This window comes from Diachasma alloeum, unplaced genomic scaffold (assembly GCF_001412515.2).
Source record: "Diachasma alloeum isolate Michigan unplaced genomic scaffold, Dall2.0 Dall_scaffold_00289, whole genome shotgun sequence".
Lineage (NCBI taxonomy): Eukaryota > Metazoa > Arthropoda > Insecta > Hymenoptera > Braconidae > Diachasma > Diachasma alloeum.
This window is the reverse complement of record NW_021680428.1, coordinates 889,865-908,924: the sequence shown is the minus strand read 5'-3', so window position 1 is coordinate 908,924 and position 19,060 is coordinate 889,865. Positions and strand designations below refer to the sequence as shown.

General features: G+C 32.4%; 2 protein-coding genes across 4 annotated transcripts; one reads left to right on the top strand and one right to left on the bottom strand.

The window, feature by feature from the left end:
* The first annotated feature begins 2,292 nt into the window (after positions 1–2,292).
* LOC107038973 (graves disease carrier protein homolog) lies at positions 2,293–8,691 on the top strand. The gene is made up of 7 exons (XM_015258372.2): positions 2,293–2,718; positions 2,826–2,918; positions 3,991–4,124; positions 4,253–4,438; positions 6,110–6,266; positions 6,626–6,767; positions 8,036–8,691. Exons 1-7 carry the CDS (start codon positions 2,655–2,657, stop codon positions 8,208–8,210), a joined length of 951 nt encoding a protein of 316 aa, XP_015113858.1. The 5' UTR covers positions 2,293–2,654; the 3' UTR covers positions 8,211–8,691.
* Positions 6,327–18,148, bottom strand: LOC107038974 (serine/threonine-protein phosphatase 2A catalytic subunit alpha isoform). Of its 3 annotated transcripts, none has more exons than XM_015258374.1 (6): positions 17,844–18,148; positions 14,362–14,571; positions 13,574–13,837; positions 13,021–13,301; positions 11,950–12,057; positions 6,327–6,751 (listed from the first exon to the last, which is right to left on the bottom strand). In XM_015258374.1, the coding sequence occupies exons 1-5, from the start codon at positions 17,943–17,945 to the stop codon at positions 11,985–11,987; spliced, it is 930 nt and encodes a 309-aa protein (XP_015113860.1). In that variant the 5' UTR covers positions 17,946–18,148; the 3' UTR covers positions 6,327–6,751; positions 11,950–11,984. The 3 variants fall into 3 exon arrangements, with proteins under 3 accessions (XP_015113860.1, XP_015113861.1, XP_015113859.1); XM_015258375.1 differs by having other exon boundaries at positions 6,327–6,748; XM_015258373.1 differs by lacking the exon at positions 6,327–6,751 and having other exon boundaries at positions 10,879–12,057.
* Positions 18,149–19,060: the final 912 nt, after the last annotated feature.

Genomic DNA, 19,060 nt, shown 5'->3' with positions numbered 1-19,060 from the left:
TTGTTCATTGAAAACGTAATTGTGGTCTAATGTCGCCTCTGAAAATATTACGAATCCAATACGATGACCGAGAGATTAACAGAAAGGGCATATACATGGCGTAGAACATTTGTATGAACGGATTTTTTAAATATGTAGCTATACAGTCTCAACGGGATACATGGAGAACATTTTATTCGCTCAGTGTATCCGAGAATTACGTGAAATCACCTTATGATCTGGAGAAATCGTGAATCTACTATTGATTTATATTTTTAATTGTTTTTTTTCCTCGATTAAAATCGTGAGAATCATGTATATTATATTTACATCGCAATGAAATTATGTTTTGTGGATATTCTTTTGTACTTTGCATTCCTTATCCCTCTCCGAATTCGTAGTCCTTTGATTCGCCAGTATAATTCCTGTACAATTATATTCTTATGCCTTTCAGATTGAAGTAGTTTAGATTATTAAATAAAAAATGAGATAAAAAATTGTGGTATTATTCTTTTTTCAATTCATCTCTTGGAAGTTTTTATTGCGTCGGCTCCAGTGGAATTTCAAGGAATTTTGTCATGAAAAATTCATAATTTTGTAAAAAAAAAAATATTCTCAATTGTTAATGCCCCCACAATTGGCTTTACTCCTTATTTTTGTTCATTGAAAACGTAATTGTGGTCTAATGTCGCCTCTGAAACTATTACGAATCCAATACGATGACCGAGAGATTAACAGAAAGGGCATATACATGGCGTAGAACATTTGTATGAACGGATTTTTTAAATATGTAGCTATACAGTCTCAACGGGATACATGGAGAACATTTTATTCGCTCAGTGTATCCGAGAATTACGTGAAATCACCTTATGATCTGGAGAAATCGTGAATCTACTATTGATTTATATTTTTAATTGTTTTTTTTCCTCGATTAAAATCGTGAGAATCATGTATATTATATTTACATCGCAATGAAATTATGTTTTGTGGATATTCTTTTGTACTTTGCATTCCTTATCCCTCTCCGAATTCGTAGTCCTTTGATTCGCCAGTATAATTCCTGTACAATTATATTCTCATGCCTTTCAGATTGAAGTAGTTTAGATTATTAAATAAAAAATGAGATAAAAAATTGTGGTATTATTCTTTTTTCAATTCATCTCTTGGAAGTTTTTATTGCGTCGGCTCCAGTGGAATTTCAAGGAATTTTGTCATGAAAAATTCATAATTTTGCAAAAAAAAAATATTCTCAATTGTTAATGCCCCCACAATTGGCTTTACTCCTTATTTTTATTCATTGAAAACGTAATTGTGGTCTAATGTCGCCTCTGAAACTATTACGAATCCAATACGATGATCGAGAGATTAACAGAAAGGGCATATACATGGCGTAGAACATTTGTATGAACGGATTTTTTAAATATGTAGCTATACAGTCTCAACGGGATACATGGAGAACATTTTATTCGCTCAGTGTATCCGAGAATTACGTGAAATCACCTTATGATCTGGAGAAATCGTGAATCTACTATTGATTTATATTTTTAATTGTTTTTTTTCCTCGATTAAAATCGTGAGAATCATGTATATTATATTTACATCGCAATGAAATTATGTTTTGTGGATATTCTTTTGTACTTTGCATTCCTTATCCCTCTCCGAATTCGTAGTCCTTTGATTCGCCAGTATAATTCCTGTACAATTATATTCTTATGCCTTTCAGATTGAAGTAGTTTAGATTATTAAATAAAAAATGAAATAAAAAATTGTGAAAAAAATTGTGGTATTATTCTTCTTTCAATTTATCTCTTGGAAGTTTTTATTGCGTCGGTTCCAGTGGAATTTCAAGGAATTTTGTCATTAAAAATTCATAATCTGATGAAAAAATCAATGAAAATTGTAAATTTTAGTTCAATATAAAGTTTACATTAGTTATTCTTCTATACGTTCAATCCGAATGAAAAATAGCACAAAAAAATGTCTATTTCATTTGAAAAACGATTGCTAATTAAAAATATAAAATAAAAAATATAAATTTATCATTGAATATAAAATTTGTATTAGTTATTCTAAATGTTCAATCCAACTGAACAAATGGCACAAAAAATTGTCAATTTCATTTGCAAAACGACTGATAATGAAGAATATAAAATCTTTCGTTCAATAAAAATTTTTATTTGTCATCCAAACAAAAAAAACTGTCATTTCATTTGAAACCGTTTGGAATTCGCCTGTAAAATGAGCGCCCTCTCCCCGAGCTCTGAAAAAAGCAAAAAAGAAAGGGAATTGAGTTGCCGGAAGGGGTGAGTGAAGTCCAAAAGTCATCGGACTCCGCGCCTCTCTCACCTCGTCATCGTCACGAAGACACCTCCACCTTCCGCATAATCACGACAGTCCTCCACTCGACGCGCCTCCGGTGCCGACAGCAGACGTGAGTAATCCGGATTTATTCTCTCCGAGTGGAACCAGTTGTTCGGGGATTCACACAGGTGACAGAGCAGCTGTCCCTCGCGAGAGCGCAGGTCTCTGCCATTACCCCCTGACCCAGTGACCCCCATTTCCCCTCAGCCAATGCGACGAGTTCATTCGGATTCCACTCGACTTTCTAAAGCCACTGGGCGATAAATTTTTTTTTCAAACTCTTTCAAAACATTTTGAGCCGAGGACGCGTTAACATGGCACTGCAGGTGCAACAGCAGAATAACTATGAATTCGTGCTCAAGAGTCTTCTTGCCGGAGGTGAGTCTAGTCAATTTGTCGGATAATGGGAGTTGTTTTTGCTCTCGGCGCGTTTTCCCGAGCGGAAGTGCCCGGTTTGGGGATTTAATTATGAATTTTTGGAGCAGGTGTGGCGGGAATGTGCTCCAAGACTGCGGTCGCACCGTTAGACAGAATTAAAATCCTTCTTCAGGCGCATAATCAGCATTATAAGCATTTGGGTGAGAGAATTATTTAAAAAATAAAAATAAACAAGATCAATTAATTTTAAATAATTCTAAAACAAGATCAATTAATTTTAAATAATTCTAAAATTAATTGATCTTGTCATTATTAATTATTATTATCATTATTATTAATTATCATTTTATTATTTTTATTTTGAATTTTTTTTTGGTTTTTGCATTGATTTTTTTAAGTTTAGAGGGGGTGGAGAAGTTTTTGTGAGGAAAATCATTGAATTTTCATTATTAAAAGATGAAATAATTAAGTTTGTCTTCATTGAAATTTGAAAAATAATAAAATAATTGATGATCGAAATTTTTCAATTGACTGTGAATTAAATAATTAATAATATGGAGTTGTCGATTGATTTTTAATTGAAGAATTCTGAACTTCATGAAAGAGTATTCGATTAACTAAATAGGTAATAATCGATTAATTTAATGAGTTATAAATTGTTGAGAAATATGAATTGATTGATCTATTCAAATTAATCAATTCATCTTGTTTATTTTTAGTTTTTCATTTTTTTTTTAAATCTAGAGCAGATGAAGAATTTTTTGTCGGGAAAATAAAGAGCTGTAGAAAATTTCTCCAACGATTTCACTTTTTAATTCGTAAATTAATGCATCAATTAGTTAATTAATAAATTAATGCATCAGTAAAATTAATTAGTCTTGTTATTTTCTTTTTTCATCAATATCTTGGGATCTAAAATTGATAAAACCATTGTATGAATCGAAGCAATGAGATTGCAATGACCTTCATCTTTGAACTCTGTCGGAAGGTTATCGAAATAATTTTTCACAGGAACAATTTTAAAAAAATGCATAAATTAGCAACTAAAAATCACGAAATTAATCGATGAATATATTCATTTCTTTTAATTTTCAAGGAATAGTTGAAGTAAAATCTGTTATTTCCATTGATTTTTCCATCAAATTGTCAATTTTTACACTAAAAAAATTAAAAACTCCAAACTATTGTTTAAAAAAAATTCAAATTGATTCATCAGTTCACAATAATTCGTCTAAATCAATTTTTCCTTCACAAAATGAACGAAAATTTCAGGCGTTTTCTCTGGGCTCAAGGAAATTGTTCAAAGGGAGAAATTCTTTGCTCTTTACAAAGGAAATTTCGCCCAGATGATAAGGATTTTTCCCTACGCAGCTACTCAATACACATCTTTTGAAATGTATAAAAAGGTAAAAGGGAAAAGTAAATCATTCTTAATTAAAATGTTTTTGAGAAGTGGGACAGTTGAAATAGAATAGAATAGACAACGATGAGTGACAGGAGATCTGTGGAATACTCTAATACCAATTCATAACAGTACTTAGGGACTATTTTTGGAAAACACACGCACATAGACAAGTTCTTCGCGGGCTCGTGCGCTGGAGTGACTGCTGTTACATTGACATATCCTCTTGATACTATCAGAGCGAGATTAGCATTTCAAGTGACTGGGGAGCATATTTACAGTGGCATTGTTCACACTGCCGTGACGATTTTCAAAGATGTGAGTTTTTGCTTTAAAAACAGAATTTTGAAATTATTTTTTTGTGAAATGTTGATGATCGATGATGAATTAATTATACTGTTGGAAAATTGTAGCCGAAAAGTCAATTTGAAAATCTGGAAGATCAAGAGAACTATTTATTTTATTTTATTTTTTCATTTATTTATTTTGTTTTTATTTTTTTTTATTTTTTTTATTCTCAATTTGTTAAAAATTGAAGACGAATAAAAAAATTAAATGGAATTCAAGTCCACGTCGTGGGTTTTTGTAAATATTAATGCGTAGTTGAGAATTAATGATTAATGATTAATTCATTTAACTGGGAGAAAATTATTCTTCAAATTTCAACTTTAAATTTTGAAATTTGTAGAGAGAATTGTAAAAACGCCTTTTCTTAAGCCACAATAATTAGAATCCAACAGTAAATATGATAAAAAATTAATACAACTATTTTTTTTAAATTCTCAATTTCTAAAAAATTAAATTCCGTCGGATTTTCAAGACGAATAAAAAATTTCCTGAACAATTCGACCTTAAATTGACCTCAAGTCCCCATTATATATACTTTTTAAAGAAATATTAATCCACAATAATTTCAAATTAATGATCAATGATAAATTAATTCCACTGTTAAAAAATTCTTCTCAAAATTCCAATTTCAAAATCTTCAAATTCTAAATCTTCGTGAAATTTGAAGAGAGAATAATAAAAATAACATTTTTTAATTCCCAGAAATATCAATCCATCAGTGAAAATCATAAAAAATTAATGCAACAATTTTTTTTTAATTCTCAATTTCTAAAAAATTAAATTCCGTCGGATTTTCAAGACGAATAAAAAATTTCCTGAACAATTCGACCTTAAATTGACCTCAAGTCCCCATTATATATACTTTTTAAAGAAATATTAATCCACAATAATTTCAAATTAATGATCAATGATAAATTAATTCCACTGTTAAAAAATTCTTCTCAAAATTCCAATTTCAAAATCTTCAAATTCTAAATCTTCGTGAAATTTGAAGAGAGAATAATAAAAATAACATTTTTTAATTCCCAGAAATACCAATCCAACAGTGAAAATAATAAAAAATTAATGCAACAATTTTTTTTAAATTCTCAATTTCTAAAAAATTAAATTCCGTTAAATTTTCAAAACGAATAAAAAATTTCCCGAACAATTCGACCTTAAATCGATCTCAAGTCCACCTTATGTATTTTTTAAAAGAAATATTAATGCATAATAATTCCAAATGAATGATTAATAAAAAAAAAAAATACCGCAAATATTTTTTTAACTCTCAATCTCTTAAAAATCCAGTTCCCCAAATTGAATAAAAACCTGCAATGAAAAAATTTCATGCATTTGTCCCTTGAATGCCAAAGAAATTTCCAACGATATAATGAGTAATGTACGAATAAATTTTGTAGCGAAGCGGTAAACCGGTTTAAGTCGATTTAGACTATTGGTCAGTTTTTAACGAATATCTCGGAATCTAAGGAAGATAGTTATGTTCGTGTAATAACCTTTTTTGTAGCTCTTAATTCGCTCTACAAAAAAGGTTATAATGACAATTTCGCTATTTCTCTTAGATTCGGAGATATTCCTCGAAAACTCAGCGAAGAGTTAAGTCGACTTGACCCGGTTTACCGCTTCGCTACTGAATTGTAGGAAGGGGGATTATCAGCTCTCTACAAAGGCTTCTGGCCCACAATATTCGGGATGATCCCGTACGCCGGCTTCTCCTTCTACTCCTTCGAATACCTAAAATTCCTCAGTATGAAGTACGCACCCCACTACCTCTGCAATGACTGTCACAGAAACACAGGTGAGTGATGATGACGAAAGAATAGAGTAACAATGGTGCAGCCACAAATAACCAAAGCTCTAAGTTTATATTCTTTTATTACATACGTATTCAATTAGCATAAGATGATACAATGAATGAAAAAGTGTGATTGAAACATGAGTGACGAGAGATTTTTCCCTAAATTCAATTACCAGTTGATAATTATCTGATATTTATCAATGACAATTATACGATAATTATCCTCGAAAGTTTATGATCGATTCAACTCAATATTCTACTGCAATAAAATTAATAGTTAAGAAATAATAGTAATCGAAGGAATACTTGTGCATTACAAAGAGAATAATGGTTAATGATACATAATATATTTTAATCAGGTGGCCTTGTATTAACATTGCCAGCGAAATTACTCTGTGGGGGTATCGCAGGAGCTGTAGCACAAAGCTTCTCCTATCCACTAGACGTCACCAGAAGACGAATGCAATTAGCCATGATGAATCCTGCTACACACAAATATGGGTAAATTATTTGTTGGTTCACTGTTGGGTGACAACTGAATTTTCGGGATTTGTTTGAGTGAAATTTCCAGGGAATTGGGGTTTAATTCGATTTAAGGGGAAAGAATCGCGAAAATTTCACATTTCAGGGGAAATTTTAGAGAGTTGAATTTAATTTAAGGCGAGAATTCCGCAATTTACTGTTAATTTTTGTTTTGTTAAAAATGAAAAACATATTTTTGGTGAAGTGTGATTTTTATATGACGGAATCTACTGAAATTTAAGAGAATTCGCAGTCGTTTGAAGACGAAAATTCTCCAACTTTCTTCAGTTTCCAATAAATTTGAAATTATAGTGAAGATTTAATGAAATAATTGAACGAAACCTCTGATTTTTAGTTTATTTATTCTCTGGAAATGACTAAAAATGAAGAAAATTCATGTGAAAGTTAAGAAAAAAGATAAAATCTTCATATTCCTCAAATTTTAATGAATTGAGAATGGAATTCATCTAATTTTTCCTGATTTCTACCCATTTTCATGGACTAATTAATTTGAAATTGACAGTTTTCATTAATTTCCCCTTTAAATTATGAATTTTCCATTCCAAAATTCCATGAAATTCCAGTGTAACTGTCACACGATAAAAATGTCTAAAAATCTCTAATAAATTGTCCCAAAATCTGCCTAATTCGCCATTTTTTCGAAGTCATGAATAAAAAACATAATGAAAATTTATGGAAAAATTTAAAAGAATTAGAAAATCCTCGTCTTCCTCAAATTTTAATGAATTGAGAATAGAATTCATCTGAATTTTCAATGAAATCCACTGAAACTTCAGTGCAATTACGAAAATTTTAGATTTTATTGGAAATTTAATGGAATTCTCAGTCGTTTAAAGACGAGAATTCTCCAACTTTCTTCAATTTTCCATCATATGAAAATAAAACTCAAGTATTAATGAATTAATTAAACAGAAACTCAATTTCATTTCAATTATTCCCTGGAAATCACTAAAAATGAAGAAAATTCGTGTGAAAATTCAAAAAATTAGAAAATCCTCGTTTTCCTCAAATTTTAACGAATGGAGAATGGAATTCATGTACCAATTGATCCGAAATTAACACTTTTCGTTAATTTCCCCATTAAACTATCAATTTCTCAACAAAAATTTTGTTTTTCAATTCCAAAATTCCGTGAAATTCCACTGAAACTGTCCCCTGCACGAAAACTTCTAAAAATCTCCGCCAAATTCTCCAGAAATCTGACTAATTCCCCATTTTTTCAACAGCTCTGGGATGATATCGACGATGAAGCTCATTCACAACGAGAATGGCATCGTCAAGGGCCTGTATCGAGGCATGAGCATTAACTACCTCCGCGCCATTCCAATGGTATCTGTCAGCTTTACCACTTACGAAGTTATGAAACAATTGCTCGATCTCGATACCGGAATGAAAATTTAACCGGAGTAGATACGAATTTTTCTCGTTGATGAATGTCAAGTGAGTTGCAGTGGGCGAAACTTTATCAATAGAATGAAAAAAAAAATGGAAGAAGCTTTATCTCGTGCTCGTGACATTTGAATGGAGATGAGAGACAGGTTTCGTTGACATTAATCGTTATTAAACAATAGTTTGATTATTCTATTGAGACTGGCCAATGTACAAAATACATTATCCCTCAACTTATCTTAATTAATTACTGGATAAATAGGGGAGGGCTCAACCCAATTGAGGTAGACGATAAAAATGTCCTCAACTTGATTTTAGAAATGCAGAGGATTCTGAAGGGAGCAAAAATGTGAGAATTTTCCCAACTAAAAAAGAAAAATTTTGCAGTAAAATTAATTACTGTTGGAATATGGTAGAAGGGTTTTAAGAAATATAAATTCTCTCCTCATAATTGTAGAATAAAGTATGATAAATAAAATATTTTTTCTACCAACGTGTTATTTCCAAATAAAAAATCCTCCTCACAGTTGAAAAATAATGGAATTGGAATTTCATGTGGTGATTAACGAATGTAAAGTATCATGAATAAAACAAAATATTTTTTCTACCAACTGTTATTTATAATTAATAACAATGCATTTCAGACGACTCAATCCACCAACGGGTTTTCACTGGATAGAAAAAAATACATGCGACTTTAATTCACAATGTTTTTTCTTAGAATTTATTTCCTCGTTTCTGAATTGAAGAATAAAATCAGGTGATTGTAAGAGGTACGAAGAGCAAGGCGAATCGTTCGCTTCACAAGTACATGTTCTTGATTATTTGTTGTTGAAATCAGGTTCTCATCAATTAGAAAATCGCAGAGCCACTGTCTCGTGTTTAATCAGTGTTGTAATCGTGAAAATTCAACAAGCTGACACACGAATTTTCCTCATCCCACGGTAATTAATTAATTCTGACGAACAGAGCGTCATCAAATTCCATGAATTAAAAACAATTTCAGCTACGAAAAACTATTTATTACACAATTGGCAGTTGGGTTGAATCACAAATAAACAGAGACTAAAATTAATCTGTCAGCTTGCCAAAATTTATTCCCTCGAGCAGAAGAACTCAATTTCATTCACAAATAATTCCCAAAAAATATAAAATAGTCGTGAATAATACGACAGATTAAACAGGAACATAAAATCCACAAAATCGTCCACCGAAGCTCGGAAAAATCAGGCCATGTGTCAAAGAGTTACGCAAAATGTGAGAATCATCTGAATACAATAAATAGAGTAAATACAAAATAATCTATACATCAGGGTCCATTTTCCTCGTGTCATGTACCAAGTACCCGCCCAGAAATTTTGCGCAATTCCGCATTTCTCAAACATTTTATTTTGTAGGAAAAAAAAAGGATTCACTCTCATGTGTTATTTTCATCTCTCATTTATCATTTTATGTTTCACGTGATACAAAATGAGGGGAAAAAATGCTCAGCCCTCACCCACGGGTGAGCCGATATTTTTTATGATTTCTTTCGTCTTCAGCGCTATTTACTAAGTTAATTTAAAATTCTCTACGATGCGCAATTCCACCCTCGACTTGTGCCTCGTCTGTCTCGGGTTTCAAATTGTTTTCCTCAATTTTTTGGATTCTCCTCGGTTATTCCTATCTGAAAGCCACTCTAGGAGCACTACAGTATTTTTTTTTTCATTATTCCATTATGCATGCTTATGAATACGTCCTATGAATACATCTCTATCGTGTTGATTGGTTTAGAATGATTTTTCATGGCTTTGAGATTCTGAAATGAGAAATGTTAATTTCACTCATCATTCAGTTTTTCATTAATATCTCGGGAATTAAGCGAGATGGCGATATTTTCGTGAGGACCTTATTTGTAGCTCTCATTCTTCTCTACAAAAAAGGTTATTACGAAAATTTCGCTATCTCCATTAGATTTAACGATATTTTCGAAAAACCGGGTTGCAAATGAAGCGAAAAAAAAATTTCTCTTCATTTCTAGTTCAGTTTTTGGTGAATAACATTGGATCTAATGGAGATGGCGAGATTTTCATGGGAACATTTTTTGTAGAGAAAAGTAAGACCTACAAAAAAGCTAACTACAAAAATTTACCTATTTTTCTTAGATCTCCCGATATTGCCAAAAAACTCAAAGACAAATAAAACGAAATAAAATTTTGTTTTCATTTCTGCTTCAGTTTTTGGTAAATATCTTTGAAATGAAGCGAGATAGCGACATTTTCGTTAGAACCTTATTTGCAGCTCTCATTCTTCTCTACAAAAAAGGTTATTACAAAAAATTCGCCATCTCCATTAGATTTCAAGCTATTTTCAAAAAACTGAAAAACAAAACTAAAAAAATTTTTTTTCATGTTTATTTCATTATTTTGGAAATTGTCCTTTCCAATGGCTCTCATTAACAATAACGAATGACACGACACAACACTGCAGGATTGTTTTGGCTTGCATTATACAATTTAATTACCCATAAGCATAATTTATCCTTATCAATTAAAACGATCGCAACAACGACCAATTCTCCAAAAATTCACAGATTGTGGTTTGATGCAAGAGTGTATTACCACCGAATATATTGACAAATAATTCACCTGAAACACCAAGACAATTAGCACAAAAAAATAATAATAAATAAAAATAAATGTCCTTTGAATTGTATTATTTATTACGTTACCATGAAAAAAAAAAGATAATATGGAGGATATAATAATCAATGAATTCAATGAAATGATGCAGTCTGTACAGAATATAAATGGTCTTGAAGGAGCGTATTGTGATAGTGGTCCGCTGTAGCTCACATGGAAAAACTTTAATTCACCGACAACAATTGATTATCTCGATTGCTCAACTCTTAATCCTATTAATTTCATTTTCACATTATTTTAAAATCATCATTTATCGAGGAACGATTAAACACCTAACACTAAACCTCACAATTTACCATTTATTTCATTTATTTTCAATTTTAGTTCCATCGGCTGTTAATTAATAGTACGGGTCAAGTCACTATTGCATCAACCCATTTCCAACTGCTCGATTAATTCCAAATATTCGCAACTCCTCGTATTTTTTTCATAAAAAAAAAAATTACGTCACAAATAGCTATACAAATATTGTAATCGTAATGCAGAGCAGCTGTTGAAAAATGTCCCCTCAACAATGAATGTCTCATCCAATCGATTCGACAAACAGCTCAAGAGTTTCAGAAGTTTGTTTGTTGTTGTTTTTTTTTTCCAGTAGTCAAGAGTCTCACACTGACACGTGGCTAGTTATTATTGATCAACACGTCCTCATCCTGTTGTATTAATTGTACTATTTCTACTTCGTAAAAATATAAGCCATCAGTTGGCAGATTAAACTCAATCGGTGAATCGATTTATCCCGTTTAATTTATGTCTACAATGATTTTTTCCTCATCCCTCGTGTTTATATCGTTCTCCGGTGTAAAAGTGTTTGTGTCTAGTCTAGATAAATGTGTTTATCGAAATGTTTTCATCTCTTTTTCAGTTTCAGCAGACATGAACACGTGGCCCGTACTGATTAAACACTGTTGAGCCAGCCGTACAATACTTGGGGGGCTATGTAATGGCGCAGGGATCTTCATTATTCATGTTTCATCGTTTATTCTTTATTCATTGAATATTTGTTTGAATTTTTGTATGAATTTTTTTTTTGTTTTTGTGGCATCACTAGAAAGCCAACTCCAATCCCCTACCTTATAAATCTATCCTCCCAGGGGGTGAAACCATCTTACAGGAAGTAGTCGGGCGTCCGTCTGGTTACGTGTGGCTCGCCACGTCTTGGGGCTGGATCGAACTGAAGGCTGTGGAGATAATTCAATTATTACTTTTTTTTTACTTAATGATTCAATTGGTCATTTTGGGTTTTTGTGGGGGTGAGGGAAAATTATTCGACGATTCGGGGTCAATATTTTCTTCATAATTTATCTGAACATTTTTATTTGAATATTAAATGGAATTTAATGGGTTTTGTAATCAACTTTTTTTCATTTTGTTCATTTTTCTGGATCAATATTTTTTTGCATAATTTATTTACATATTTTTATTTAAAGATCGAATAGAATTGAATGGATTTTTCAATCGAATTTTTTAGTGATTTTTAAAATTTTGCTCATTTACCTGTTTTTAGGAGAATTTATTCAGTACTATTTTATTCTCTTTTAATAAAAAGAGGAGACATATTCATCAATTATTCTAGATCCATATTTTTTATCATAATTTATCTCAATATGTTCATTTAAATCATTAAATCGAATTTTTTAATCAACTTTTTTCAGAGAGCGAGGTTTTCATATTTTGTTAATTTGCCTGGTTTCAAAGGAGTTTATCCCATATTATTTTATTCAGTTTGAATAAAAAAGGGCAAATATCCTTCAATTTTTCTCCATTAACGGTCTTTTCATAATTTATCTAAATATTGCCATTTAAACATTAAATAGAATTAAATACAATTTTCTTATTTTGTTCATTTCCATTTTTAAAAGGAGTTTACTCAATATTATTTTATTTTCCTTGAATAAAAAAATTGCAAATATTCACTTTTCCCGCATCAATTTTTTAAATAAATTATGGAAACATTTCGTTTAAATAAATTATGGAAACATTTTCCTTTAAACATGGCATAAAATGAATAAAATACAACAAAATTGAAGGTAATTTAATAAATAATCAATAGTCTTTATGTTTCGTATTTGTCTCCTTTCAGAGGAGTTAATCAATCATTTTTCTCCTTAAATTTCAGTAAATTAATTACTGATTATACTCACAATGAATATTTCAAAGCATCATCCAGCTCCATAATCGCAGCCTGATTGCCGCAACGATAACAGTAATTTGGGGCTGAGAATATTGTAACGACATTGCGATCGTGACACCAGTTGTAGCCCTCCATGACGAGCTGGTGAGCCCTTGATACGAGAGTCAGACCATTTGAATGATTAAATGTTTCAGATATATCTTGGCCGAATGTGTATCCCGCCCCACGTGGTGAGATACCCCATCCTCCTCTGTCGTCAGGGTCTGACCACAGAAGATCACACATTGGTCCCTAAAAAGAAAAAACATTAATTAATGGATAATTATCTGGAAATTAAATTAATCGATTTCACTTTCACTCCGATTCAATTGATTTTTGATGAATAAAAAAAACAATTTTCATTAAAAAAATATAAATCTACAAGAATATTTCTAAAGAAAATGTTAAAAAAATTTTCTGTATTCTTTAAACTCTCAAGTGATCAATAAAAAATGAACTAGAATTGTTGTTTTACTTGATTTTTTAATTAAAATGAGAGAAGTGGTGGATTTTTAATTTTTTACCTCGTGTGGCACTTCTTGGAGACGATCTAGTGCACGAATGTGATCAAGGGTGTCGATTGAGGGTGACAGACCCCCGTGCAAACAGAATATTTGACCGTCGACCAGCGCAGTCAATGGCAGAAAATCAAATAAATCGGTAAAAAATTTCCACACATTGGCGTTACCATATTTACGTAGACACTCGTCGTAGAAACCGTAGACTTGTGTTATTTGCCTCGACTCGTGGTTACCACGAAGAATGGTTATTCTTTCCCGGTATCTCACCTGAATGCACACAAAGTTTATTAATATCCTTCTTTATGAGAAAATAATTCATGCTGTTGAAGGAGGGGAATTTCAACGAGTGAGTTTTCAACGAATATCTCGAAATCCGAGGGAGCTAGCGAAATTTTCGTGGAGACCTTTTTTACAGCGCAAACTGAGAGCTACAAAAAAGGTCCTGACGAAAATTCTGCTATCTCCCCTAGATTCGGAGATATTCCTGAAAAACTCGAGTGAGACATGAGTCGAGTTGACTCGTTTCATCGTGATGATCGAAACATTCTCTTGTTCGTTAATTTATTATCATTTATTCAGGGAATGATGTCTTCATGTTGGCATTCCGCTTCCTCATTGTTCACTAAGTGTTCTGTTATAATTTTTTTCTTTTTGTTTGTTTCTTTTTTTTTTCAAGAAAATTTTCTATCTTCACTTGCATTTCACGTGATTTGTCTCTCGTTTTTTTTTTTTTGGGGAATAGTGTTGTTTAGAGGGATGGAGTTGTTATGAACTATTAATTTAGTACTAACTTTTAATGCAACGAGAAGGGTTACAGTCTCAACGGAGTAGTATCCACGATCGACGTAATCACCCATAAACAGGTAGTTTGTATCGGGGGATTTGCCACCTATTCGAAACAGCTCCATCAGATCATGGAACTGTCCATGAACGTCACCGCATACTGTTACTGGACATTTTACCTCCTGGACATTTGACTCCTTGGCCAGTATCTCTTTAGCCTGAAACAATTTTTCATTATCTCGAATTACGGATGTTGATTGATAGTGGTGTTATTTAATCGTTTGTATCTGCGGAGGGAATGATGCGATTTGGATGAGTCAGGGCTCATTGTGAAGGCTGAAAAAATGGCTTGAAAATGAAGAAAAAGTTGTGGAATTTCACTCTGCGAATCTCCAGTTATTCACGATTAAAGCAGGGGATTTTTTCCTCGTTTTTCTTGTTCTTTACGATTTTTCAAATTTCAAAGTTTCTGATAACTAAATCAATATCTCCGGATCAAATGATCCGATTTGGGCGAATCAGGGCTCATTTTGAAGGCTGAAAAAATATCTTGAAAATGAAAAAAAGTCGTCAAATTTCACTCTGCCGATCTGGAGATATTAACGATTGAAGAAGGGAATTTTATTCTCTTCTCTTTTCATCATTACTTTTCCCAAAATTCAGGTTCTGATTTCTAAATCAATATCTCCCGATCAAATGATGCGATTCGGACAAGTCACAGCTCGTTTTAAAGTCTGAAAAAATATCTTGAAAATGAGGAAAAAATCGTGGAATTTCAGTCAGTGGATCGTGAGATATTGACGATTGAAAAAGGAGAATTTTACTCCCCACTCCCTGAATCATTACAATTTTCTAATGCAACAACTGCATTGTCATCGAATAATTGAGAATACCGAGCTGTACGTACAAGATAATTTCGCGGCCAAATATTTTCCCGGTGAATTAACTAGTATTCCCAGTAAGTCTGCAATTAGATTCAATGACGGAGTTGTTTATGATGAAAGAAGAAAATCCGGAATTCTTTCCTCATTGTTGGGGTGATTATTCCCAGAATTTCCCAGGACCTAATGACTATTGATTTTTCTATGTACTTGCTGATGAAATGTGGGAGGAAATTTCACAATTTCGTGGATATACTGCCCCAGAACGAAATAAATCAATATTTCGAGACGATTTCGGAGTTGATTCGGGGCAACTGTTATTAATAATCATTTAGCCTGAGGCTACTAAAATATTTTTAATGTTTCGCTTGATTTTAATAGTGAGTTGAAGCCTTCGAAGGAAAGAAAAGTGCTGTGAAATTATCTAGAGCTCCTCTTGGAGACAAAGAAATTGTTTTTTTGTTGACCAGAAAATTTTTTAATTCTTGAGGAGGAAACAAACAATTTCCATTCAAGAGAACTAATTAATTCATCATTAATTAATTGGGAATATTGAATTTTAACAGCGAAAAATTCAGAATGTGAAGGAAAATTTCACAACGTCGAGAGTAAATTCCCCCAGAAGCGAAGACAACAACTTGTTGCTAATTAATTAACTGTTGGATATATTTAAATCGAGTCTATTAATATATCCTCAATGTTTCGGTTGATGATAATAATAAATACGAGCCTTCGATAGAAGAAAAAAGAGTTGTAAAAATATCTACAATGACTTCTGGGAAATAAATAAATTGTCTCTGTTGATTGGAAAATTTAAAAAAGGGAAGAAAATGAGTGATAATTTTAATTATTTCAGATTTGTGAAAACCATCCAGATCATTAATTAATAAATAATTGACCGCGATTAAAACCCGAAGACAACGTTAAAAACCCCAAACTCAAATCATCTAAAAAATTTTTTTAATGGTTTTAACGGAAATGATCTCGATAATTAGATAATAATCAAATCGGATAAAAATCGGAAAACGTCGATTAATCGTTAATAGTTAATTTATTTTCTCGACAATATGCGAAAAAAAATCGTTAATAACAAATGGAAACCGTCGAAAGAAGGAAAAAAATGTCAAATTATCTTCAATCGATTCTCGAAAATAAATAAATCATTTTTAACCAGATAATTAAACAATTCATTAAATTAAATAAATTAAATGAACCATTCTAATAGTTTAATCACCACAGATTTGTGGGAAATAAACAAATGATCTCTGTTAATTGAAATTTTTTTTAATTATCGAGGAATAAACTAATTTTAATATTTTAGTCGTCACAGATCTGGGGAAATGATCCCGATGATTAAATAATTACTGAAATTCGATAAAAACTCAAAAACGTTAAATAACCATTAATAATTAATTAATGTTCCCAACAATGTGTGAAGAAAATTGTTAATAAAAAGTCCCAACTTTAAAAAGGAAACAAAACTGTCAAATTATCTTCAATCGATTCTTGAAAATGAATAAATCATCTTTAACTAGAAAATTAAGCAGTTAATTAAATTAAATAAATTAAATTAACAATTCTAACAGTTTAATCCCCACAGATGTGTGTAAACCCCCCAAATAATTAATTACCAAACAACTGAGCCCCAAAAAACCCCAAACTCAACCCAAAAAAAAAATCAATTAACTGGTTCATTAATAGCAATTAATTCTCTCCATAACAAGCGAGAAGGAAAAAAACTGTTGTAAAATCGTCTCCAATCACTTCTTGGAAATAAACAAATGATCTCTGTTAATTGAAAATTTTTGAAATCATTGAAGAATTAACTAATTTTAATATTTTAGTCGTCACACATCTGCGGAAATGATCCCGATGATTAAATAATTACTGAAATTCGATAAAAACTCAAAAACGTTAAATAACCATTAATAATTAATTAATGTTCCCAACAATGTGTGAAGAAAATTGTTAATAAAAAGTCCCAACTTTAAAAAGGAAACAAAACTGTCAAATTATCTTCAATCGATTCTTGAAAATGAATAAATCATCTTTAACTAGAAAATTAAGCAGTTAATTAAATTAAATAAATTAAATTAACAATTCTAACAGTTTAATCGCCACAGATTTGTGTAAATCACCCAAATAATTAATTACCAAACAACTGACCCCGATAAAAACCCCAAACCCCCTCTAAAGAAATGTCAATTTCCCAGATAATTAATAACAATTAATTCTCCCGATAACAATCTAAAAGTTCGTTGCAAGACGTATCAATGAATCACATCCCTCATGACGTAGTACGAAGGCTGAACATCTATAAAAAAAATAAACTCAGCCCTCAGGCCGAAAAATAAACGCCGATGTCTCAACAATAATAACTCGTAAATGAAAATCCCGGGGATTCCTCAGGCCCCAGTGGCCCCGAGTGTTCATTAACAAATGTTTCAGCATGACATACCGCCCAATCCTTGCCAATTTCACCCAACGCACGCATTCTGGACGGCCAGAGGCCGACAAAATACCCCACAGCCCCGGAATTGTCGAGCCAGTGACCACCGGAAAAATCATTTCCCCGGCAATTAATATTTTTGTTAATTGGGGAGACGTACCTTGTCGCAGAGAGTTTTAACTTGACTTTCTGTCAGTTGTTTGCAGTCATTTAACTGTTCTATCCACTGGTCAAGCTCCTTGAGTGATGCCTTCTCCTCCATCGTAATCCCACGGATTTATTTATTACAGGAAATCGTAAACCTAACACTCAAGCACATGTAATTTTAATTCCAATTTAAGCTACGGTTTAATTGCTGGAGCCGAGACTAAATCATCGGTTTTAGTTTTTGTGAAAAATGCCTGCCCACCCAACACAAATATCACCGTTTCGGAGTACACACTCACAAAATGGCCGATTCTCAGAGTGTCGGGAGGTGACGTCACGCGGTGGAGCGATGGAGGGGGCAGTACGGGCTGTGGGGGCAGCACTGCCGGCTGCCCCGACGGATGAAACACGCGAAATCGTAAACACGGGAGTGACGAGAGGAATTATCGCGGTTTTAATCGTGAATAAGGCGAGAATTGTGCAGGGAAGGGCAGTTGGTGCATTCGGTGCATGAAGGTATTTTTTTGGACTTTAAAATGAGATCTCATTCGCCAAAATGGCGGGTTTTGGGCGGGAGGTGTTGATGTTGGAAAGTGGAGCTTCGGTTTTTGGGAGAGAGAAGGGAATTAAATGTTTGTTTTTAATTGGGAATGAGGGGAGAGCGGTTAGGAGAAAGTAAATATATATTTTTTGGGTTTGAAGGGGCTTTTTTGGACTTTAAAATGAGATCTCATTCGCCAAAATGGCGGGTTTTGGGCGGGAGCTGTTGATGTTGGAAAGTGGAGCTTCGGTTTTTGGGAGAGAGAAGGGAATTAAATGTTTGTTTTTAATTGGGAATGAGGGGAGAGCGGTTAGGGGGAAGTAAATATCTTTTTCTTGGGTTTAAAGGGATTTTTTTGGGGGTCACAATGAGATCTGACTCGTTAAATCTGTTTTATTTGGTCAGGAGATTCTGATGGCGTCACTGGGAACTTTGGGATTTGGAAAATTGAATAAAAACGAAGGGAATGAAACGAGTCGGTGTTATAATCGGTAATAACTAGAGATTGGCAGAGTGAAATTTCCCGATTTTTTTTTCATTTCAAAGATATTTTTTCAAGGTTTAAAATGAGCACTGACTCGTCCAAATCGCATCATTGGGTCGTGAGATATTGATTTGTTATTGAAAACATGAAATTTTGCAAATGGGAATAATTAAGATTGAAGGGATTAAAACGCTTATTTTTAATC

Excerpts from the sequence above, each read along its gene's own strand:
- LOC107038973 (XM_015258372.2), top strand. The coding sequence starts at position 2,655 with ATGGCACTGCAGGTGCAACAGCAGAATAACTATGAATTCGTGCTCAAG. Across the intron at positions 2,719-2,825 it reads CAAGAGTCTTCTTGCCGGAG|GTGTGGCGGGAATGTGCTCC; the intron begins GTGAGTCTAGTC and ends TTTTTGGAGCAG. Across the intron at positions 6,768-8,035 it reads CCTGCTACACACAAATATGG|CTCTGGGATGATATCGACGA; the intron begins GTAAATTATTTG and ends TTTTTTCAACAG.
- LOC107038974 (XM_015258374.1), bottom strand. The coding sequence starts at position 17,945 with ATGGAGGAGAAGGCATCACTCAAGGAGCTTGACCAGTGGATAGAACAG. Across the intron at positions 13,838-14,361 it reads CCCTTCTCGTTGCATTAAAA|GTGAGATACCGGGAAAGAAT; the intron begins GTTAGTACTAAA and ends GTGTGCATTCAG. Across the intron at positions 12,058-13,020 it reads GATGCTTTGAAATATTCATT|CCTTCAGTTCGATCCAGCCC; the intron begins GTGAGTATAATC and ends TTATCTCCACAG.